Consider the following 25,020-nt stretch of genomic DNA (forward strand, 5'->3'; position numbering starts at 1 on the left):
AAAAGACCTCCTTACTGTTTTAAAAAAAGGTAAAGATGTCACCTTGATGACTAAGGTGCACCTGATCCAAGCCAGGGTACTTCAGTCACCTCAGAGGCGTGCAAAAGCCAGGCAATGAAAAAGGAAGACAGAAGAAGGACTGATGCATTCAAGCAGTGCTGCTGGTGAAGAATGTTAAATAATGCGGCCTGCCAGAAGAATGAACACATCAGTTTTAAAAGAAGTACAATCAGAATGCTTCTTAGATGCAAGGATGGTGAGACTGTGTCTTGCTTTCTCTGGACACATCATCAGGAAACACCAATCCCTAGAAAAAATACCAGGTTTGATAAAGTGGAGGGTCAGTGAAAATGAGGGAAGCCAGAAGTGAGATGGACTGACACAATGGCTGCAACACCGGACTCAAACATATTCAGGACAGGGCAGTGTTTCCTTCTATTGCACATGGGATCACCCTGAGTCGGAGCCAACCTGCCAGCACCTAACAACAGTAACTGTGTTCTTGGTGGAACTCCACTGGTGATGAGTAAGCCTTGCTCTAAAGAGAGTGAGAGAGATGGACAGCTGTACTTCCGGGTTCCTCACTGCCTCCTGTTCAAGCTAGAAAACGTTTTCTGGTCATTTCCGGTGGCTGGTGACTGAGGCTCTGAGTCCAGGGCCTCCCGCCACTCCTGCCACCCCACCTCTGTCCATGTTCATTAGCTGTACAGAGCAGTGACAGGTTGAATCGGGTCTCGAAAAAGATATGTCTGAGTCCTAAACCTGTACCTGTGAATCTGGCCTTACTTGGAAACAGCATCTTGGCAGATGCTCAGCCGCCCAGTTTGCAGCACTTTGTTTCGGCAGTCCTGGGGACTAATGCCAGCCCTTTGTGAGCTGGAAAGTGAGGTTTTCCAGCATCCAGCCTCAAGACCCTCTGTGGTGGGGGAGGCTGGCTCTGTGGCCATCACCTTGGTTTGGGTTTTGGGAGAAAAGACTTGCCTCCAAAGCTTTCCCTGTGATGTGGCTGTGCAGTTGGAGGCTGAGGGGCAGGGCTCGGACCTGGTTCTTGGAGCGCCCCTTGCTCCATGTCCGCCTCTTTGAGTACTGAGCCTGGAAAGTGCTGGCAGCTGGGGCTGCTCGCACTAGGCCCTCCCCACATACAATATTCATCAGGAAACACTGCACACAGGCTGCATTCAGTGTCAGTCGCCCTGGGGATGGAGCTAAAAATAGGCAGGAGGCTGGAGAAGAGCTGACAGTGGGAGAGGGGGGCAGGCGTCCACCCAGGTGCCCCCCCACGTACACCTCTGGGCACCCAAGGTGCTTCTGGCCCGGTGCGGCCCTTCTGGAGGGCCCCAGCGGCTGGGACGCACACTGCTGAGCACACGTGTGCCGACAGCGTGCACAGCTGGTGACCCAGTGAGCGCCACCAAGGTGAGTGAGTCTGTCTAACCCTCTCTATCACAGCTATCTTCATCAACAGGCGGTGGACCTGGGACACCTCAGTGGGGAATCAAAGCCATCATTAATTAGCAAGAGGGAACAGCCTGGATCCATAGGACCCTGGCAGGCCATTATGCAGCCCGATTCATTCAAAGGGGCCACTCTTTCCCACCACCTTCTGTACCACCACCCCATGGGCCACTCCCCTCCTTTGATACACCAGCACCCTCCCACCTCCCCAAGGAGGCCCCACAGGTCGCAGGTTTCTGGAAAGATGGAGGCCGCCCCCCAGGTGCACAGACTGCCTGGCATCAGGACTGCCACCTGGCTCCGTGCAGGTCAGAGGCCTTGCCCCAAAGGGCCCTTGACCACAGGCCACTCTCCCTGCAGACTGGCCTGGCATGGAAGACTCTTACAGGGAGTGGGGGCGCTGTGGCCCTCCTCTTCCCAGACCCCCTAGATTGCAGGCCCTCCCGTGCGGCGCTGGCCTCTCCCAGCTGGCTGAGTTCTGGGAAATGCACAACCCAGTGGCGGCATCGACAGTGACTCAACAACGAACTAATTGATCAATGGGCATCCATCAGGCTGCAGCAGCTGCTGGTCCCCTCGGCTGGAGTGGAGCACCTTACAACTTGGAGACAGCTGATGCTGTGGATCATGCCAGAACACCTCGCTTTTGGCTTCTATGTGGAAGCCTTTCTGATGAGCAGCGTCCTTCCAGTGGGGCAAGCCCTGCACACCCCTGCCCCTCTCAGCTGCTGTAGTGGAAGGACCAGGTCCTGGCCCCAGTCCATCCTTTACCAGCTGGTGGCCTTGGTGTGTGACTGTCCCAGTGTTTCTTCCCTTGCCAGTAGTCAGCTCCTGCCTTGGGCCCTCTGCATGGAATGGTCTGTGCAAAATGGCTCCCTCCCACCCCAACTTCAGGCCCCGACTCAAAAGCAACCCCCATGATGAGGCCTTCCTCAGGAAGGAGCTTATTTAAAACTGTACCCACTCCCCCAGCCAACCTACCTACTTCTGGCATTTTTCTTCACGGCCCTTGTTACCATCTAATATCCCCTGTTTTTACAGTTAGTTCTCTTCCCTCTAATTGACTTGGCAGCAACAGATTTGGTTTGGGTTTTTGGAAAAAAAAATTTTTTTTTTATCAGGGAGCAGGAAACCCTGGTGGCGTAGTGGTTAAGTGCTACAGCTGCTAACCCAAGGGTCGGCAGTTCATATCCGCCAGGCACTCCTTGGAAACTCTACGGGGCAGTTCGACTCTGTCCTATAGGGTCACTATGAGTTGGAATTGACTTGACGGCACTGGGTTTGGTTTGGGTTATCAGGGAGCACTTTATGTAAATCAGCTTACTGATTCCTCACCCATCCTACGTGGCAGGTATCAGCACCATTTTACAAAAGAGGAAACTAAGGCACACAAAGCACAAGCCTGAGGTCACACAGGTGATAAGTTTTTGGGCCCCAATTAGAACCCAGGTGGCAGGATACCACGCCTGTACATATAGGTGCCCTGACAGTACATGCATGTCCTGTGGCAGTGGGGGTGAGGCTTTAGGGTCTCCAAGGACCTGCGGTCACCACTCTGTACAGTGGGAGCATCCACTGGTGGTGTGGAGAGAGACACAGCTGGGAGGTAAGCAAAGGGCCCATGGCCCGCTCCACTGACAACTCCTGAGTCCCACCCACTGTGTGCTGGGTGGCCCAGGACAGATACTGAGCTGACACGTGCTTTAGACACTTCTGGGTGGTGCTTAGGGCTGTGAAGAAAACATCACAATGACAGAAAGGCATCTTAGAGTGGAGGGGAGGTGATGCTTTCTCTAGAGGGCCAGGGAGGACCCTTCTAAGGAGGAAGTATTTGAGAAAAGGACAGAGCCAGCTCCGTGGGGATCAGAGGGGAGGGAGGTCCAGGCAGAAGAACAGCATATGCAAAGGTCCTGGGGAAGTAGTGTGTTTGGTGTCTGAGGACTGAGAGAAAGCTGGCTTGGTGGGATGCCTCATCGCAGGCACAGAGAAGCCATTAACAGTTTATGGTTTAGGCAGGAGAGGGAGAGAATCGGAATTTGATTTTAAAGAGCTCCCTTGGCCACAGTGTGTGGAATGGGTCACCAAGGGCAGTAGCTGGAGGAGGGAACACTTAAGATGGGATCCAGGAGGGGGGTGCTAGAGGGGGTGCAGTGACGTGGGGCTGTAGGGGCCACTCGGGAGGGAATGGTGCTGGGGCCTAGAGACTGGGTAGACAGAGGAGCAGCAGGTTCCCAGTACCCCCGCTCCCCTCCCCAGAGAGCAGGGGCACAGGAGGTGGAGGGGGGTTCTTGGGGAAGGAGAATTAATGAGTTCACTTGGGGACAAGCTGGTTTGAGGAGCTGGAGGGGTCAGACTGGGCGTCAGCAGTGAGCACAGCTGAGGCCAGTGGCCCTGGCTGGGACCCAACCCCTCAAGAGAGTGGGAAAGGAGAAGAGGTGTGGGTCAGGACCTATCAGAGCCCCATCTTTAGGGCAGCGTGGGTAGCCACGCTATGAGTCACTATGAGTTGGAATCAACTCGACAGCAGTGGGTTTGGTTTTTGGGTAGCCAGGGGCGTTGAGGCCATGGGGACTTCAGAGGCCATGTCAATGGAGGATGGGCTGCACCGAGGGCCAGCAGTCTGGCCATGGCAGGGAGAGGCCAGTGTGATGAGCGTGTCCATGGATCTGGCCACCCTGTGGAGGGCAGCCTGGGGAGCAGCTGGGGAAGCCTGAGTCCCAGAAGTGCGGGGAGGGGGTGAGTTCAAGGAATTTGCCTGTGATGGGAGGAGTCAGCCAGGATGCTGGGGGACTCAGGGGACTTGGTATTCAGAACGGAGACATTGATATGGACGGAGACCAGATGAGGGTCCAGGAGAGAAGCTGGGGGAGCTTACATTTAAGGCCAAGAAGGGCAGGCAGGGAAATTTCCAGAAGAAGTGGTATAAGAGCCAGGACAAGGACCAGAGATGTGTAGGCCCCAAGGTCAAGGACGCAGAGAGTGGAAGATGAGGAACGAAGGCAGATTTGCCAAGGGTGCAGGGACAGGTCTGTCTGAGGTGGACTGACTGGTGGGCTGAGGCACCACAGAAGCAGGAGAGCAGCTTGGGGCAAGGGGGGCCCAGGGGGCTCCCTCAGGAGTGAAGGCAGGCCTGCTGCAAAGCCCTGACAGGGAGGTGGCCAGAGCAGGGACTCAGGAAGACAGGACAAGGGGTGAAGGCGTATTGGGTTTGCAGTGGGAGGCTGGGGGCTGGAGATGTCTGGAGGTAGAGAAGAGGGGCTAGGGCAGCCCTGAGGCAGGCCGGGGATAAAGGCTGGGAGATTTTCCCCTGGCAGAGAGCCCTGCCCCACAGCCAGCAAGAGATGGACGCAGGCCACAGCCAGGTCACTGGGCTGGGACAGGAGCCAAGCATTAGGCAAGATTACACTGTACTTGGGAGGGCTCCCACCCCATCCCTCTCTATCCTCCCTTTCAGCCTGGTCAAACCCTCCTGTCCTCAAGGACCAGATTCTCCATCACCTCCTCTGTGAAGCCATCCCAGCCCTGCCCACTGAGCAGCCCACAGCACTGCAGAGGCCATACTGTTTAGGGAGCTCCTGACCTGCCTGAGCCACGACAGCCCAAGGACAGGACCTGCTGAGCAAAGAGTAGGAACCCAACCACATGGATGGGGACAGTGAAGGGAGGAAAGCTGCAGGCTGCGGGAGGGAGGAGGCCAGAAAAGGATGCTGTGGGCAGTAGAGGCTCCTTCTACCACTTTTAGTGGCCACCATGGCCCTCAGTGGGGGCTGGACGTTATACTGCACACTGAACCAGGGGGTCTGTGGGCAGCCAGGACCAGCCAGCCAGGGAGCCATCCTCAGTCACAGGAAGAAGCAAGTGGAGCCTCATTCCGGCCCTTGGGAAGAAATGAGGTTTTAAATGCAGTATGTTTATTGCCAAGGTTTTCAGTACACGTTATTCTCCAGGAGGCTAAGCGGCCACGCGGTGGGGTCTGCATAGGAAACAGGCACACTGGGGGTGCCGTGAACCTGAGCAAGGTATTCCTGAAGCAGGGCTCCGCCTGGCAGGGCACCCACCACAAAAGTATCTGGGAATCACAGGCCGTCAGGGTGCAGGGACAGCCTGGCCATACCCTGCGGGCCACTCACTCCTTGGAGGGGCAGGCAGCCTCTGACTCCAAATGGGGGCTCTGGCCTCTTCACTGGTTCCCCAGGCTGTTCTCCAAAAAGGCACAGGTTCTGGTCAAGGAGAATGCAGGACAAGCCTCAGCTAGAGAGGGGCCCGACTTCTCCACTCACAGCAAGCGCTGGCTCCCCTGAACCGGCTGTGTGGCCTTCCATATGTTACTCGGCCTTGCTGGGGGGGGGGGGTTCCTCACAGTGTGATGGGGAAGACTGGGAGCCCCCGGGGCTGATGTGAGGCTGGCCAAGAAGCAGGAAGAGGGTCAGCTGGCTGGGCACTGGGACACTCCTACAGGATCGTTACGGGATCTCCATTGCCAGGGATTTTGGGAAGCTTATTACAAAGCCATCACCAGCCTCAGGAAGGAAACCCTGGTGGCGTAGTGGCTAAGTGCTATGGCTGCTAAACAAAAGGTCGGCAGTTCGAATCCACTAGGTGCTCCTTGGAAACTCTATGGGGCAGTTCTACTCTGTCCTATAGGGTAACTCTGAGTCGGAATCTACTCAAAGGCAATGGGTACGTATGCATGTAGACTCAGGAAAACCTAGCATGGACATTGGTCTTCATTCACTCATTCATTCTTCATCCAACACACAATGAGTATCTCCCCTACACATCTTCCCCGACCCATCCCCAGCCAAAAGCCTTTTTGCAGGGGCTCGCAGCAACTGCCAGACTGTGGGGATCACAGCTTCAGTGTCTCTCAATCCCTCCACCCTGTGCCATGACTCACCCTGGCCTGTGCCTGGCCCTCAGAGTCCTGGAGCCCTGGGAATCCTGCCATTCCCCTGCCTGATGGCCTCCCACAAGCACCCTCCTCCCGTGTCTCATATCACCCCCTACTCCCATTTGCCTTCATGCTCCTTAAGGGCAGGGATGCACACAGCAGGGACCCATGCATTTCATAGCGAGTACCCCCATGGATGAAGGAAGCATTGCCAGGACTGGGTGGGGGCCGGGGTAGGAATGAGGGGGTGGGACTGTGGCCTTTCTTCGCTGGGGGACGACGAAGGAGTGGGGGTGGGGAAGGGAAATCATTATATGTTTGTCAATGTCAACATTTTATCGCATTAAGAAAATGCTAGAAAGGCCACCCCTCCCGAGCCTCCTCGAGTCCTCCACAACTGGGCTGATGTGAGAAAACGGCACTGAGACGCTCGTCAAAGCCACTAAGAATAGCAGCTTCTGAAATTGCTAATTTTATACCTCAGGTTGTAGACTTCCTGGCTGTTGGCCAGGATGAGGAAACAGAGGCCGCACACCCCCATTCCTGCAACAGAGATACCGAAGCTGGTGTTTGGACTGGGTGTCCGTGACCCCTCCGGGGTCCAAGCCACACCTGGGTCTGAGATCCACCAGCTCCAAACGACTGGGAGAAGCTCAGAGAATGTGAACTCGAGCACCAGGCGCCTGTGCGTGAGGGTGTGCGGATAGCACACCATCCCAATGGCCAGGCCCACCACGCTCTCTGCACTCAGGCAGAGCCAGACCTGGCTGACCGAGGCAGGAAAGGCCAAAAAACCAGGGCCCCCAGCCCCCAGGGTTGTGTCCATATATGAGGGAGGCCAAGGCCGAGAGGCCATTCCTCTGGCTCCCCACCAGGCCCTCGCAGGGGATGGGGGCCACACGCTGGGGCTGTGGTCCTCACCTCACTCCAGCCCTCACACACCAGGGAGTAGCTGCTATCCAGGGCCTCTCCAAGGCGTGGTCTACCCACCCTCGAAAGTGTGACCTTGGTCCTCCAGGAACTGTCTCTCCTGTCCAGTTGACCTGATCCTACAACCTCCAACCCCAAACCCATAGGAGAGGGAGCAGATAAGGCCTCTCTGCAGCTTATGAGGCATTCCTTCTGATCTGCCCTGAAGCCTGAGGCCACCAGCCAAGGGAGGTCAAGGCCAGGCTGATATTCCAAGCAAAGCAGCACAGAACGGGGCTCTGTGAGGTTGATTTCCCTCTGGAGCATGCTGACCCAGGTCCCCCACCACCCTACAGAGCGTTTGTGAGGACACCAGCCGGAGCTGACACTCACCACCAGCTGGGGCACAGGCAGAGACTTGCCCTCCTGGCTCAGGGACACGTAGGTGAAGAAGGCACTGGCAGCCCGGTACCGCTGCTGTGAGTTGTCCACCACGGGGTCAGCATCCACCAGGACCTCGATCTCCATGGACTTGTTGCTCGTGAAGGTCATGCGCCCGGAAATGGTGATGACACACCCTGCAGAGCATGGGGGAGAGCAAAGGTCACAGAGGCCCCAAGCTCAACAACAGGACTCTTGAGGGGGCGAGTGGGTGGGGTGGGGCTGGGCCAGGAAGTCAGTGTTGTTAAGTACGATGAAAGATGCTTGGTTAGGCAGCAAATAATTTTAATAACTACTAAGAAATTGAAATAGAAAAATATTAGAATGCTTCATTAGTAGCCTGAGAACTTTCTTCTACTGAGCAGATGTTGGTTTTTATTATCTGTATCGAGAGTTGGAGGGGACCTTGGTGGTGGCCATTGGTTCTAGCCTCCCACCTAGGCAGGAGTGGCAGCACTCCTGAATGCTTCCAGGGTCACCCCTCCCCTCCATGGGGCAAGCCTCCAATCTGCTTTTGAGTATCTCTAGGTGTGAGATAGCTCTGTCCTTGCTGAGGTTAAGGCCAAACCTGCCATCTGCACTGTCCACCCTTTGGCTTTACTGTGCCTTCTGGAGGTACCAGCTACACCACCAAAGCTGAGAGCAGCCACCATGTTGCCGTGAGCATTGCTAAAGAAGCTCCTTCCTCCTTCCTGGGCTTGCCTCCAACTTCCGAGGTATCAACACCCCTGATGCTGGCCTGACATCTGCTAGCCAGGCCGTCACGTTGTCTGCGGTCATTTGTCCACCTCCAGCCCTGTCTGTACTTCCACCCAAAAAGACCCTGGGAGCCACAGCGGCAGCCCTTCCTCTACTTTCCTTCCAGGTAGATCGGACAGGACTGTCTTTTTACAATTTCATTCCTCTGGACCTTGTGGTCATCTCCCTGGTATGCTCTTGCCCATGGAACAGGGCTCTCCTTCTCTGAGCTGCTTGACAGTTTTCTTCCCAAGTCTCATCCAGGATCCTTTCCTTGGTAGACCCGCTTGACCGATACAGTCAGATTATCCCAAGATGCTCACCACTTCCCCCCACCGGCATGGTTGTCCCTGTTGATCATGATGACATCCCTAATGCTGTCCCTAACCCAAATGCTCTGTGCACACGTTCTTGGGTCATGAATGTCCATCCTGGCCATGGCTGCTTGACCTCGAGGTTTTCTTCCACCTTGCCCACCCACCCAATCGTGGGCTCCCTCCCACCACCCAGCCTTGGACTCCCTTCTCTGACATAGTTCCTCAGTCTCACCGAGCCCAGCTTTTCCACCTGTAACCAGGGATGAGTGAGCCTATCCCTCAGAGTAATTCAGTGAAATAAGCAAAGTGCTGAGCTGGGTGCCTGGTGGTGGGGCACTCAGCACACAGTCACTCTGATTACAGATGATGCTGTTGTTGACTACGAGGCAGCACCCACCCATGGGGCTTTCCAGGTGAAGAGCTGCTGCCACCGCCTCCCACTGACAACATTTAATTCAAGAAACTCTCCCCCGAGTCTGGCTACTCCCCAAGGCAGTGCTCACTGAGAGGACCTTTTGACACAACCCGCCAGGGCCCTTGGTGCCCAGCTCCATCCAGACAAGACATGTTCAGAGAGCCGGAAGGCGGCAAGTGGAAGATAATGCCACGAATGTTAGGGGTAGGGGTGAGTATGCCGGCAGGCCAAAGGTTGAAGAGGTTATTCCATGTTATAAAGTTCCAGAATGTTCCATGTTATATTCAACCTCATACTTACAGGGGGAGCTTCATGCTGCATATGGCCGTTTCTGGGTGGGAAGGGAGGAGCTGTGTGGCCAGCGGCAAATGGTACTATGTGTGAGCTGCAAGGGACATGAGAGTCATGTCCAAGCATCCAGCCAACGGTCACCAAACACTACACCCTGGACAAAGGGTGGGCCACAGGGCCCTGCTTTCCAGCTAAAATGGGTCACATGAGGGTCTCCATGGCATCTCAGCCTCCTTCCTACTCTGGCCCAACCCCAAAGGCCCAGCTGACACCACTCTCATCGATGACCACATAAGACTCAGGGGCCACAAGCCAAGAAGCAGACACAAGCCACTAGAGGAAATCAGCAAGAACTTTCCACAGGGCCAAGATGCCTGTTCCAGTGAGAGCAAATTCCAGGGATCATTGAACATGGGCCATTTCTTTGGAGGATGATAGAAAAATATGCCCTTTCTTGTCTCCCCGGAGCCTCTGAGTGTTGCAAATGGTTAATGTGCTCAGCTGCTTATCAAAAAGTTCCAGGTTCGAGTCCACTCAGAGGTGCCTTGGAAGAAAGGCGTGGAGGTCTACTTCCAAAAAATCAGCCATTGAAAACTCTACGGAGCACAGTTCTACTCTGACACACATGGGGTCACCATGAGTTGGAGTCCACTCACAGTAACTGGCTTACTGGCTTTCTCCAAGGGAAATACTCCTTTCCCACCCAGGCAAAATCACAGCTGGTTACAGTTTAATTTCTGTCCTAAAAATCTGAAGAAACATCTAACTTTAATCGAAAATGGTTTCACGTAATTACGTCAGCTGATTCTTTGAGGATCAGACGAAACAACAAAAAGAAGAGAAGGCTGGCTTGGAGGGCCACTTCTGGCAGAGTTCAATCACGACTTCATCACAGCTGGGAGCAGTTTCAACTACAACCAGAAACTGAACTTTCTCACTTTTGAGAGAAAGCAATGTCATTGTTCTAAACAAGCTCGTGTTTTAATCCTGGCTGGCATGCTGCAGGGACGTATTGCAAAGCCAGGAACTCAACTGGGTTACTGATCAGCTGAAAGTGTAAGGAGAGAAACTGAAGCAGGTAAGGCATGGATGGTTGAAAAGACTACTGTCAGGTACCGGGAGAGAAGACAAGTGTCCAAAGCCCCTAAGTGACTGATGACCTCCTCTTTCCTAGGCCCCCTCAGGAGGCGGCCCCCACTGCAAACCCAGGGTCCCCAGGCAGCAAACCCATCCCAGTTGCGTTCATGTGCTTGGTTCCGTCCAGGTGTCCAGGAGGGACACAGAGCACATGCCTCTTGGAGCGGGTCTCTCTCATATTAAGGGCCCTGTTCTGGCCTTTCTGGGTAACTCCAGCCTTAGCCAGTACCTGTCAGCTCCAAGGTGGGAGGAAAACTCGCCCCAAACCCTTCACCTCCTACCTCTGCCAGTCTCATCAGCCATTGTACCATCGCCACCCCCTCAGGACCCAAGAAAGAGCAGCCCATTCGTCATCTAAGTGTGGGGGTGGCTGGATTACCAGGGACAGGTCACAGTTTATGGGGATGAACACCTCGGCCTCTACAGGCCTCCTCGCAGCCTGAGCCACCAGAAGCTCCCAGCTCCACAGCCTTCCTTCTGTCCCTAAATACCCAGCCCCCCACCCCTGTCCTGGCTTCTGCACCCTCTGTGCACCCAGGGTCTCAGCTCCAGTATCTCTCCTTCAGGGCAGCTGCCAGGGAGGCTCCCTCATTGCTCATTCCAGAATGGGTTCCTTGACTTCGGAGCACTCAGTTCGAGGGTATGCGCCACACCCTCGCCAGCCGGCCCTCTGACTGCTGTGGTCTCTGCCCGGCCCAGACGACCCAGAAGCAGGATGAGCCTGGTCTAGCCCTCCACTGCCCTGAGCAGACCTCCAATGCCATGCTGAGCCAGGGCGGGGATGGATGTGTCTCTGACTGCATGTGGCCCTACCGGGGCTCACGGGGATGTGGTTCATGGCTTGTGCTGGATGGGGACGCGGCCACCCACTGACAGGCACTGCAGCCTCAGCAATTTGGCTTGTGTGTTCTGGGCAGCCAGCAAAGTCCTCTGAGCTGAGCACTCCAAGGCCCCTCTCCACCCCGGGTAGGCACTGCACAGATTGGCATCTGGGGTACGCAGGGGCGTCAGCTGTGGGTGTCTGCAAATGGGCACGAGGGTCACTGTCTCTGGGACGTTGCTGGAGCAGTAAGGCTGTGTATATGAAGCGCTCGGCTGAGGGCTCAATGCAGGGTCAGAATCAGTGTCAGGAGGCACCGAGCTTCAGAGAACACAGCAGGTGAAGGGGGTTTGGAAATGAGGGCTCAGGATGACTCCTCATCGATGGCTCTGTGGTGGTGACTCCCTCCATATTTTTTAAGGAGACACCATCCACCCATGTGGTTCCATCCTTGCTCTGTTGCCATGTCAGTATCACTTCCCCATACTAACTGTGTCACGTGGACATAAGCCCAAGACAGTAGGTTCCTGGTGGGGTCTGAGTGCCTCTCTGACTAAGAATCCCTCCAGGGAAAAGCCATCTCAAACCCAAGAGGATAGCGTGCCACAGAGTGCTCCGTCAGCCTCTTGGAGGAGCTGCAGGTTGGGACACTGGTGGGGATAAAAAGCATCACACCAGTAACGTAATCAGAAGTGACATTTAAAACAAATCACTCTCTACGTTTTCCTTTTTCTGCACCAGACACATTTATACCAGGCACAAAGCTGCTTAATGAATAAAATGAGCTATAGCACTGGTACAAGAGCTTTAAGCTTTTCAGTTCATGAAGAACTCGGGGTAACAAAACCTTAAAAACACCCTCACCCTTTCTCCTTGGGTCCCAGGGGATTCACAATTGTACCAGGTACAAGGTTCTACCATTGACCTTCCAGAGGGGAAGGCCTTGAGCTGGATCATAGCTCAGCATCCCCACCCATGAGCCTGGTCAGAGAGGTGGGAGCTGCCCAGCTGTGCTCTCGAGGTCCCAGAGGCCCCCATGCATAAGGTAGCCTCTAGACTCACATTTTGGTGCAAACCACTGGACACGAGGTGGGGATAAACCAGAGGCTGGCTGCCTCTCCACCCTTTCTGCTAAGTCTTCCCAAACGCAGACCTCCACCTGAGATGCCTGCTGTCCACGGTAGGGGAAGCCTGAGAGAGAGCAAATCCTCACGCTGCCCTGAAACACCGAGGCCTCAGAAGCCCCTCCCCACCCCTGGGGTCCCTGCCAGCATTCTGCCCGCGGGGTTGTTGGGGAAGACACATGAGGTTGAGAGGCAGAGGTGGCACATGAGCGGAGCCCCACCTGCCTCTGTCAGGGGGGTTAATTAACCACTGAATTCAGCAGAATAATGGCCCCACAGGTGTCCCTGGACCCTGTTGTTGTTGGGTGCCACTAAAGCTGAGTCAGCTCCAACTCATAGTGACCTTATATACAACAGAACGAAACACAGCCCGGTCCTGTGCCATCCTCACAATCATTGCTATGATTGAGCCCACTGTTGCTGCCACTGTGTCAATCTAACTCGTTGAGGGTCTTCCTCTTTTTCGCTGACCCTCTACTTTACCAAGCATGATGTCCTTCTCCAGGGACTGGTCCCTCCTGATAACATGTCCAAAGCAAGCAAGACAAAGTCCTGGCATCCTCGCTTGTAAGGAACATAATGGCTGCACTTCTTCCAGGACGGATCCGTTCTTCTGGCAGTCCGCGGTATACTCAATATTCTTGGCCGAAACCGTAATTCAAATGAGTCAATTCTTCGGTCTTCCTTTTTCACTGTTCAGCTTTCGCATGCACATGAGATGGTTGAAAACACCATGGCTTGGGTCAGGCACACCTTAATCACCCTAGTCCCTGGAATCTGTGAACATGTGACCTTACACGGCAAAATGGACTTTCTGGTGTGACTAAGTTAAAGACCTTGAGGTTGCAGAGATGATCCTGGACTGTCAGGGTGGGACCAATGTTATTATACAAACAAACAAACAAACCCAGTGCCGTTGAGTCGATTCCGACTCAGAGCGACCCTATAGGACTGAGCAGAACTGCCCCATAGAGTTTCCAAGGAGCGCCTGGCAGATTCAAACTGCCGACCCTTTGGCTAGCAGCCGTAGCACTTAACCACTACGCCACCAGAGTTTCCAATGTTATTATAAAAAAAAAAAAAATTATTATAAGGGTCCTTAAAATTGGAAGAGGGAGGCAGAGGGAGATACAACTATGGGAGAAGAGTCAGATGTGGCACTGCTGGCTTCGAAGATGGAGGAAGGAACCCAGAGCCAAGGAATGTGGTGACCTCCAGAATCTGTAAAAGGCAAAGAATGGATTCTCCCCTAGAGTCTCCAGAAAAGGAGCCCAGCCTTGCCAACAACACCTTGATTTTAGCTCAGTGAGAGCCATGTCAGACTTCTGACCTAAGAAACTGTAATAAATTTGTGCTGGCTCAAAGCCACTAAGCTTTTGGTAATTTGTTACAGCAGCCAGAGGAAACCTATACAACTACCTAGGTGAAAGTTAAACTAGACTATTTCAGGGCAGCTCATTGTTTTCCTGGGTACCATCCTGTTACTGACATTAAATCACAAGTGACTATAAAAATAAGAAACATAATACTTTATGAAGCTCAGAGAAATATTATTTAAAAAAAAAGTTGAATTGTACGTTTCTCCTACGTAACATTACATTTCCACGTTTCAAGCAAGGGAATCAGAAAACTCATATGAAGTTCCCAGCGCAAAGAAATGAAGTCTAAAGCAACACTGGCTGGGGTGCTGGCAGTCACACAGCCAACGGCAGGGGGAGCCTGGTGGCTTTCTGACCAAAGGACACTCCATGGCGGTGCATGGAAATCATCCAGCTTGTTCCACGGAGGGTCTGGGATGCCAACACTTGCTGTGACTTTGTCTATCAAAAGGGTATCTAACCAAAAATGAAGGGACATGTTTGAATTGTATTTTGTAGGTTTTATCAGTCTCCTATTTGGTGGCTCCAAATATGTGATTCCCATCTGAATTTGGGAGTTGGAGTTAAAATCAAATTCCTCTTCTGAATTCTGGAGAAGGCTACAGCTCATCTGCAAGCTCAGAAGCCACCCTACTTGGCAAATTTGGACTTGGCCACAGAGGTCTGGGAGGTGCCTCCCTGCAGACTGTGAGCAGAGGCTCTCAAACGACTTTGACGAGCAGAGGTTGCTTCTTAGGGAGGTTTTGCACTGAATTCTAGATGCCAACTTGGGCCCTCAGGCACGCTGGAGTTCCGGCACTGGGGTTGATGGAAGAGCTAGCACACCATGGTAGCAGCCTGGCAGGGAAGAACTTAGGTGTCCCAGAGCACTGGCCAACCCCAGTACAAGGCATGGGGCCAGCCACAGCCAATGAGAGAGATGTTTGGGGACTGAGTTTTCAAGGTTGATGTTCTAGAGGCCAATGCTGCCCAACAGAACTTTCTACAATGACAGAGATGCTCTACATCGGCACTGTCCACAGGTGGCAGTTGAGCACTTCAGTGTGGCTGGTGTGACCAAGGAACTGAATTTTTAATTTTATTTAAGTTAATTTAAATTTCAATAGCCACACATGGCTATTCATAAGGCTTTCACTGGCTAATGCTTTTCAGAAGCAGACTGCCGGGTGCTTCTTCCTAATCTGTCTTAGTCTGGAAGCTCAGCTGAAACCTGTCCTCCATAGGTGACCCTGCTGGTATCTGAATACCGCTGGCATAGCTTCCAGCATCACAGCAACACACAAGCCCCCACAGTACGACAAACTGACAGACACGTGTGGCTCATAACAAACTATGGATAACCCTGCGAAGAATGGGAATTCCAGAACACTTAATTGTGCTCATGAGGAACCTTTACATAGATTAAGAGGCGGTTGTTCAGACAGAACAAGAGGATACTGATTGGTTTAAAGTCAGGAAAGGTGTGTGTCAGGGTTGTATTCTTTCACCATACCTATTTATGGGTGTATTTAATCTGTATGCTGAACAGGTAATACGAGCAGCTGGGTATATGAAGAAGAATGGGGCATCAGGATTGGAGGAAGACTCATTAACAACCTGCGTTATGCAGATGACACAACCTTGGTTGCTGAAAGTGAAGATGACTTGAAGCACTTACTAACGAAGATCAAAGACCACAGCCTTACACCTCAACATAAAGAAAACAAAAATCCTCGCAACTGGACCAGTGAGCAACATCATGATAAACGCAGATAAGATTGAAGTTGTCAAGGATTTCATTTTACTTGGATCCACAATCAATAGCCATGGAAGCAGCAGTCAAGAAATCAAAAGATGCATTGCAGTGGGCAAATCTGCTGCAAAGGACCTCTTCAAAGTGTTGAAGAGCAAAGATGTCACCCTGAAGACTAAGGTGCACCTGACCCAAGCCATGGCATTTTCAATCACATCATATGCATGTGAAAGCTGGACAATGAATCAGGAAGACCGAAGAAGAGCTGATGCCTTTGAATTGCGGTGTTGGTGAAGAATATTGAATATACCATGGACTGCCAAAAGAACGAACAAAACTATCTTGGAAGAAGTGCGGCCAGAATGCTCCTTAGAGGCAAGGATGGCAAGACTGCATCTTACATACTTCAGACAGGTTGTCAGGAGGGATCAGTCCCTGGAGAAGGACATCATGCTTGGCAGAGTACAGGGTAAGCGGAAAAGAGGAAGACCCTCAATGAGGTGGATTGACACAGTGGCTACAACAATGAGCGCAAGCATAACAACAATTGTAAGGATCGCGCAGGACCAAGCAGTGTTTCATTTTGTTGTGCACAGGGTCGCTATGAGTCAGAACCGACTTGACGGCGCCTAACAACAACAACAGCACATGGCTAGTGACCAAATAGCCGCATGTGGCTAGTGGCCGGTAATAGGCAGCACCGAGGGACTCTTGTGGCTCTACAGGCAAAGCTGACTTAACTCAGAAAGCATGTGCAGGGCTATGGGTTTCTCTTTTTATATGGCCTTTCTGACCATGGTCTTGTAATTCCTACAAAATAACTGGGTGGGACTATGCAAATAAGGTGCCCGTGGCCCACCAAGGACTGGCTTTGCCATCCAGCTGCGATTAAAAAGAGTCAATCCCTCAGGTTGAGAGGGTGCCTTACCACCATCAAGAAGAAAAGCCAGGAGCAGAGTGTGTCCTTTGGACCCAGGGTCCCTGTGCTGAGAACCTCCTAGGCCCAAGAGATAGCTGTAACACTGGAAGTGGTGGCAGCATGAGACGGCAGTGGCACTGGGCCAGCAGACGGCTGCAGTCGGTTCGCCAACCCAAAGAATGATAGAGCTGAGCACCTTTGGGTGGGAGGCTTCCTGGCAGAGTGGGGTGCCTCTGGGCACTTATTGGGAGCTAAAGAGCTCTAACACTGTGAGTGCTGTGTGACCATTGCAATGAATTACTGAACCCAGCAGAGAAGTTGAGAGTGCCGTAGAGGGACAGCTGGTGTGAGAATTGGTAGAAAGGGTTGGAGAGTGGAGGTATGTCTGTCCTCCAACTCAGAGAAATCAGCTTTGGGATGATTTCGTGATTCTCATCTCTCCTCCTTGTGAAGTTAGAGGAGTTTTGACACAGCCCTTTTATAGCACAATGCTGCCGGAGGGAAGGGATGGGGATAGAAATGGGGTGGGAAGGGACCATGAACTGCTGCCTGCCTCCACATATATTTGGAAAAAGCACCCCCTGCACAGGCTGATGAGTGAGCTTACACAGAGGCACTCACCAGGCAGCACCCTACTTGAGGCCTGACTCCACTAATTCCGAGAGCCCCTTAATAGTGTTTTTGAGCTGCTTCAGGAAGCCAGAAGTTTCACATGCAACTCCGAGGAGTGTCCTGTTGTTAGGTACCATCAAGTCAATTCTGACTCATAATGACCCCATGTCACAGAGGGTTTCACAGGTGTAGTATTTATGGAAGCAGGTCGCCAGATCTTTCTCCCGAGGAGCTGCTAGGTAGGTTTGAACCGCCAGCCTTTTGGTTAGCAGCCAAGTGCTTAACCATTGTACCACCAAGGCTCCGTGTAATAAGTTCTACGTAAATATGGAAGACAGGCCTGGCGATCTACTTCTGAAAATCAGCCAATGAAAACCCTATGGAGCACAGTGGTCCGGGGTTGCCATGAGTTGGGGCTGAGTTGGCAGCCGCTAATAACAACATAGTTAAATACACCCAGTGCCTGCAGTGAGCTGAGTTGTGAATTGTAGCTGAGTTGTTTTTTTTTCAGTAACTGTTGAGCCCTTGTGGAGAGGAGACACATGAGTGCTGGTGGTGCCCAGTCTGACTCCCTAGCAGACGGGCGTCTCTCCAGGGGCAGAAGTGGCCAGATTTTAGCCGGATGCCAGAGATTTTGAAAAGAAAACAGAATAATAAAAAATAGCTGTTACCATGCTCAAGAGCTTGCCAAATGTTTCAAAGTTTAAGGACAGCTCGGCATTTAAGCACCACAAAGAACCGTGGCAGTGAACTTTCTCAAGAAAAGCATGGAAACAGTGAGCTCACGTTGGTATTTCTTACATAACCGATCCAAAAGCCTTTTCTAGAACTTTTCCTCATGCTCCATTGTAGCAGGTCCTAGTCTGGGGACACTCTTCTCCATGAGAAAACTTCAGCTTTAGGTTTTCCTACCGAAGGCTTCCAAAACTGTTCTGTTGAAGGTAACTATTTCCCCCGCCTTTAATGTTTCTTAACAGTTGCCTTGGCACTTTAACCTTCCCATGAAAAAATAAAATAGGAAACGCAGCAAGTGATCAGCAAGATCTAAGTTCTCATTTTTAAGTGGCAACAAACTGCTAGTTTTAGACGATGCCGACTTTCTCGTCATGTCATGTGACCATTCAGTCTTCATCACACCCCAGGAGTGCAGGGCAAAAAGTCTTATGAGGCAGGTGGTCACTTAGCGTCATTTCCCATTTTGTTATGCCCCTTGGGTCACAGGGTCAGTGACGCTGAGGTCAGATGCCATCCAGGCTCACAGAGGAAATGCTCCTTCCTTGGATTCAACTGCTTGGCTTGAGTTTAGCTCAGCACACACCTCACACAGGTCCCACATGTGCCCAGCTTGCACTCCTGGCACATGGGGTGAGGGGGGATGAGGGGACCAAAATAGGTGACAGCCTATCATAGAGGACTCTAAGCACCAGGTGAGGAGCCTGGGCTGAATGTGGCATGTCCCGGGCAGCCATCAACTTTTGTGAGCAAAAAACTACAAGATCACAGATGTTTCCAGGATGTGAATGCGGTAGTGGCACTGGAATAGGGGAGGGGGGTGGGATGGGGAGGTAGGGAGGTGAGACAGATGGCCCTCTGTGATCCACGCTGGCAGTGATGGAGGTTCACAAATAGCAAACATGCAGCCTGTCTAGAGCCAGGGGCAACCAAAGACAACAGCCACTTCAGCAGCAATTTGTGAGGCATTTCCTGCGCATACAAACTGTGGGTTGTTTTTTAAGTGTGGGTGGAGTGAGCCGTCCCTCCGCAGTACACATTCTCCAAGGCTAACCTTCGGACATGCACCTCACCTGAGCGGCAGGTGAGACAATGTGGTCACCCCCTCCTGCACCCTTGTCCCTAGGCTGGACCCTGCCCTGCCATGTGGCCCTCACAAGGGAAGGTACATCCAGGCAGGGACAAGGATGTAGAAAGAGGCAGCTTGGGGGACGGAAGGAAGGCTTCACCAGCTTCACGATTTCACTAAGGTGAGAATGAGCTCGTGTCTGCAGAAGTCAAGCCCTAAGGAGAGACAGCAATCTTTGCAGATAACGATGCCACTATTGCACACACGCCTTGGGAGAGCCAACTGGGCACCACAGCACCGAAGCCAGGCTCCAGCCCCTCCACAGTGCCCTGGCTTGGCTGTTCTATGCCACAAGCTGGACCTTACCCACTACTGGGGGGCCGCGAGCTCAGACCTTTCGGCACACCTTCACATTAGCACTAAGTTGCAGGTGGCAGGAGAGGTGTTAGGCTGGAGGCCAGTAGCTGCTCCGCGGCCACCACAAGCACAAAAGAAGGAGTTCAGTGAGTCTAAGGAGGTCTCAGCAGAGCCGCACCAGAAAATCAGAACAGAACAACTGGGGGTGTCCACCCCAAGCCCCATGATGCTGCAGGCAAACATTAAGTGCGCATCATCAAGACACCGGAGCCCTGGGGTCCTCCTCATCCCCTACGCTGATCAGCCTCGCTGACGGAGGGAAAAAGTCTGGTCTAAAGCAGCTGTGCCTGAAGAGGCCTCTGCCCCAGCCCTGTGGAACCAAAGACTAAACCTGACAACCCTATTTCTGAACATGGCAAGGCCTGTGCATGACATGAACAGAGCGGGGTCCCGAGGTCCAACCCTGTGGAAGGGATTCTCTTCAATAGAGCACAGTGACGTTCCGCTGGAAAACAGCAAGAAGGTGTGACAGTGTCTAGGGCCCTGGAGGACACGTTCACAGAAACAGGTCAGACTCCGTCACGGTTATTTTAGTTTGGCCCAAATCCCTTTATATACAAAACAACACATCGCCTAAAAAAATAGAAACACTCTCTGCTCCAGGGAAGAAGCTGATGTTTTCCCAGGGGGTCCCCAGGCTGGGAATGCTAAGGCCCAGGGCCAGGTATGATGGCCACTCCAGGAGTTAGGAACGGGGAGGCCCATCCAGCCCGCCCCTGCCCTCAGTACCTGGAGGAAAGCAATTCACAAGTGGAACGTTCTGCCAGAAATTATAACACCTGAGAATGAAGACCCTTCATCTGTGTTTTAGGTAAGAGTAACCTTTTAGAGGGAGTCTTTGGGTACGGCAAACAGTTAAGCACTCAGCTGCTAATGGAAAAGTTGGAGGTTTGAGTTCACCCAGAGGTGCCTCGGAAGAAAGGCCTGGCAATCTACTTCCAAAAAATCAGCCACTGAAAACCCTATGGAGCAGGACCACAGTTCTACTCTGACACATACGGGGTCACCATGAGTCGGAACCAACTCAGCAGCAACTTTTTTTTTTTTTTTTTGTAACCTTTTAGAAACAAAAGTCTTTGTCAAAAGCAGTTCCTCATACAAGCTGCCCCCCAGTCGTCTTCCAGGTTGCTAAATTAATCTCTAGAAAAAGTCCCTTCCTCTGACTAGAGTTTTCATTTTTCCATTCAAAATTAATAATTCCTAATGACTGGGAATCAACTGTAACACGTCCTTGAACTTTCCCTTAGAGATAAAATCCGGTTTATAAGTAATTGAGATACAGAGTCTGGAGAGGATAACAAGGCTGGACTCTTCAGTCTTTGGGCACCTCTCTGACCTGACTGGACTGACGTGGAGGCAATTGGCTGCACATCTAGGAAAGGGCATTTATCTCCTTGGTGGCTCTCAAAGGGCACTTGGGGGCCCAGAGAGTCAGTTCTGTGGAATGTAAGCGGGCTTTCCCTGGTGGATTTGGAATCTGTATTTAACAGTGCAGCCCTAGTTATGCGAAACTTCCAGGCATACATTCCAGGAAAAGAAGCATGGAATTATGGTACAAGATTCTTCCCTTCCGGAAGAGAAGGCAACGTCACCCCCATGCTCAGCATCCACTCACAGCAGCAGTGGAGACCCACGGAGGGGAAGCTAAAGCCAGACAAGGTCTGCTTGCTTTGGGCAAATTCTAAAGGGCCTTGTAGTCTACGTCTGTGGCAGACATCTAGCAGTGAAGAGGGAGGAATTCCACAAAGCTGAAGGGCAACGCCACAGGCGGTCCTTTTCTTTACCTTACGAACGTGTCAAATCCAAGTGGGTAAATCTAAGTTGCTCACACCACTCTGTCCCCAACATTTGGGCTCAATCACCATGTAGGTTCCAAGGACCAACTTTAGAAGAGGACACTACAACCGGGCAGGAGTCCTGGAGGGTCTGGATAAAGCATCTGTGGATCTGAACCCCACAATGACCCCATTCAGATGGTGCCTTGTGAGGCCCGGATGAAGCTCCCTCCACATGGGCCCCTGGCGGAAACAAGGCACAGCCGGAAGGGTTGTGCTTACATTTCTTTTATCACCTCCCACAGCAAGGGACTTGTCCACATGACAGCACCTTTCAGCGATCAGGCTTCAGTGGTCAGGCTTCTCAGAATCAATGCCACGCTCTCTCAACACTAATGCCTCCCACCCCCACCTCACCTCAGACGAGGCAACACACAGTCACCACAGGTCAGGATCTTCAGATGCACGACATTGCGAAATGAGCCCACACATGCTGCAGCTGCCCTGCTTCCCGAATCACAAATGTGCCCTAGAGACTGCAAGCCCTGTTTCTGGAGGTTTCTATCTGCTGATGCTGCCCTGGGTGAGGCAGGCAGGGCTGACCGAAGAGGGGCTCCCAGGGGCTCTCTGTAGTGAATCCTGCTGTTACTTAAATCACAGATTACGGATTCCTCCATATAGAAAAAAAGTGCCTGCCTTGAGATGTGGTAGAAATGATCATGGGTACATAGGACCTTCATAGGGCCTCGTTTGAGGGATGTTTTAGGAGGATGAGTTTATGCTGGTTTTTAATAGGACAAAGGCCTTAATCATATCTGAGTTACAGATTTTACCGGATTGAGAAATCAAATCAGCCATGTTTTGCAGACGCACCAGCAAGGACAAAGCACAACACCCTGGCTGCCTGTTTCTCAAGGCAAACGGACAGAGAGTAGGGTCTAGGTGATGCTGAGAGTTGGCAAACAGACAAGACACCAAAGCCCAGGTGACGCTGAGTGGGAAAATAAAGCCAGCTGGAGCAAGGGACCCTCCCTCGTGTTTGGTCAGAAGAGTTTTGTTACCTTTTCTGATCTTGTCATGGAAATTGATGGCATCCACAGAGGCCGTGACGATGTTGGTCTTGCAGTGGCGAGCAGCCACGATCCCAGCCACCTCGTCCATGAGCTTCATAGTGACACCTGCACAGAAAAGGGGCACGCGGCATATGAGACAAGGAGGAAGGTGTTACGGATCGAACTGTATCCCTCAATGAGATATGTTGAAATACTAACCCCTGTACCCATGCATGTGACCTTGTTTGGAAATAGGCTCTTTGAAGATGTTATCAGTTAGGTTAACATTAGGTCATACGTACTAAACTAAAACCAAAGCAAACCAAACTCGATTCCAACTCATAGCAATCCTACAGGACGGAGTAGAACCGCTCCATAGGGTTTCCAAGGAGCAGCTGGTGGATTTGAACTGCTGACCATTTTTTTGGTTAGCAGCTAAGCTCTTAACTACTGAGTCACCAGGGCTCCACTGAAGATGTTATCAGTTAGGTTAACACGAGGTCATACTAGAGTAGTGGGTCCTAATCCTACATGAGTGGTTCCCTGACAAAAGAGGACAAGAGACACAGAGACAGGGAGACAGAAAAAACACACCATGTGATACTGCAGCTACAAGTCAGGGAATGTGTGGAGCTACAATAAGCCAGGAGAAAAGCATGGAATAGTTTCTCTCTGACCCTGACATGGACTGAATTGTGTCCCCCACAAAATACATGCAACTTGGCTAGGCCACCATTCCAGTGTCTTGTGTGCTTGTCCTCCATTTTGTGATCTGCTTATCCTCCATTCTGCGATGTGTTGTGAATTCTAGCCTCTAAACCTATGGTTTGGATCCCTGGTTAACAGTTGTTAAGAGCTTGGGTGCTAACCAAAAGGTCAGCAGTTCGAATCCCCAGCCTCTCCTTAGAAACCCTATGGGGCAATTCTACTCTGTCCTATAGGGTCACTATGCATCGGAATTGGCTCCACAGCAACGGGTTTGGTTTTTTTGGTTTATGCTAATAATTTTTCAGTTTATGCTGATGATTATGGTCCCATTTGGCAGTGAGCTGTATATTATGTTAATAAGGCAGGATTAATTCATGTTAACCCCTTTGTTACTAAGTTTTTATTTAAAAAAAGGTTTTTTTTGATGCTATGTGTTTTCACTAATTATGGGATGCTGATTCCAAGGCTAATTCAGAGTTTTCTATCTGAGTTATAGATTTTGAGATACATGATCTGGCAATGCAAGCCAACAATAAGGTAAGTGGCAGCGTGGAGCCACTGATCTGTGGTATGACAATATTCCAATAAGAACTAAATAGGTAATTTATTGCTAGCACCTTTCCATTAGGTTACATGGGGAACCTCTAGCTTTCCAAATGTGACACAGAAAAACCTAAACAAACCCATTAGGGCTCCCTATCACATAGGAAAGCCATAATCATGCTTGCAGCCTTATCTCACAGAAATAAAGGGAAAAAAGGCAAAAGTTTACAAAACTAACACATCCAGGAAGCATCACCTAACAGAATCCTCAACCTATACAACAATGAAGCTCCAACTCTGCTCTGCTGAGTTTCACACATTTTAAAAGGGACCCACCTTGACGCTAAATGCATTAGAATGGGAATAACCTTGAGGTCCAGAGGCATAAAAAGTGGCTGGCATACAGTCACACCAATAGTAACAAAAGGGTCTAATGGAGGATTAGGGTGGGATGCAACACCCTTACTCAGGTCATAGCCCTGATTCATGTAAGAGGAGTTTCCCTGGGGTGTGCCCTGTATCACCTCACTGCCAGGCTGGGTGTAAGCCCCCCACCTCACTGCCAGGCTAGGTGTGAGCCCCCCATCACCACTGCCAGGCTGGGTGTGAGTTCCCTACCTCACTGCCAGTCTGGGTACGAGCCCCCTACCTTACTGCCAAGCTGGGCCTGTGCCCCCCACCTCACTGCCAGGCTGGGTGTGAGGTGCCCCCCACAACTGCTGCCAGGCTGGGTCTGTGACCCTCACCACATTGCCAGGCTGGGTATGAGCCCCCCACAACTGCTGCCAGGCTGGGTGTGAGCCCCCCTACCACTGCCAGCCTGGGTCTGTGCCCCCCTACAACTGGTGCCAGGCTGAATGTGAGTTCCCCACCACTGCCAGCTTGGGTCTGTGCCCCCCACAACTGCTGCCAGGCTGGGCGTGAGCTCCCCAGCACCACTGCCAAGCTGGGTCTCTGTCCCCCACAACTGCTGTCAGGCTGGGTGTGAGCATACTACCATCATTGGTGGGCTGGGCCTATGCCCCACTTCAATGCCTGGTTGGGTGTGAACCCCCTTCTCCACTCCCACCCCCAGCTGGGCCTGAGCTCCCCTCTCCCACCAGGCTGAGTGACCTTGGGCAGGTAAACGTCCCTCGGTGACAGCGCCTACATACAGAGTAACTATGAGGATTAAGATGAGTGCTGTGGCCACTCAGGAATGGCAGCTGCCATCAGGAGACACAGGGACTCATTGAATGCTTGCTAGACTGAACGCCAATTTAATTTGGGGCTCTGGGGAGAGAGCTGAGGTTTGGAGGAAGAACAGAAAAGAGAAGTGAACTATCTCAGGAGAACACCAGGGAACATGTCGTGTGAGAACCACGTATATCTTGTTCAGTAGGGGAAAGGGGAGCTCAGAAGCGCAGTCAGCCTAACCTTCACCAGACGCCAAATACGGACCACACAGAGGCAGGTGTCAGACACACAAGATGAGCTTCTGACTCAGTTGTGGCCTCTGAGTGTGTGTGTACATGTGTAAGGCAGTTAGTAGGGCAGTGACCGAG

The 25,020-nt window shown here is 52.0% G+C and overlaps 1 protein-coding gene across 2 annotated transcripts in view; it reads right to left on the reverse strand.

The window, feature by feature from the left end:
- ACOT7 (acyl-CoA thioesterase 7) overlaps nucleotides 1–25,020 on the reverse strand; it is a 133,651-nt gene that overhangs the window by 14,126 nt on the left and 94,505 nt on the right. For both annotated transcript variants that reach the window (XM_049877752.1, XM_049877753.1), the window contains exons 7-8: nucleotides 22,235–22,351; nucleotides 7,649–7,833 (exon numbers count right to left, since the gene is read on the reverse strand). In XM_049877752.1, coding sequence (XP_049733709.1) covers nucleotides 7,649–7,833; nucleotides 22,235–22,351 — 302 coding nt within the window. The remainder of the gene's footprint in view (nucleotides 1–7,648; nucleotides 7,834–22,234; nucleotides 22,352–25,020) is intronic.

Source organism: Elephas maximus, chromosome 3 (genome assembly GCF_024166365.1).
Source record: "Elephas maximus indicus isolate mEleMax1 chromosome 3, mEleMax1 primary haplotype, whole genome shotgun sequence".
Classification (NCBI taxonomy): Eukaryota; Metazoa; Chordata; class Mammalia; order Proboscidea; family Elephantidae; genus Elephas; species Elephas maximus.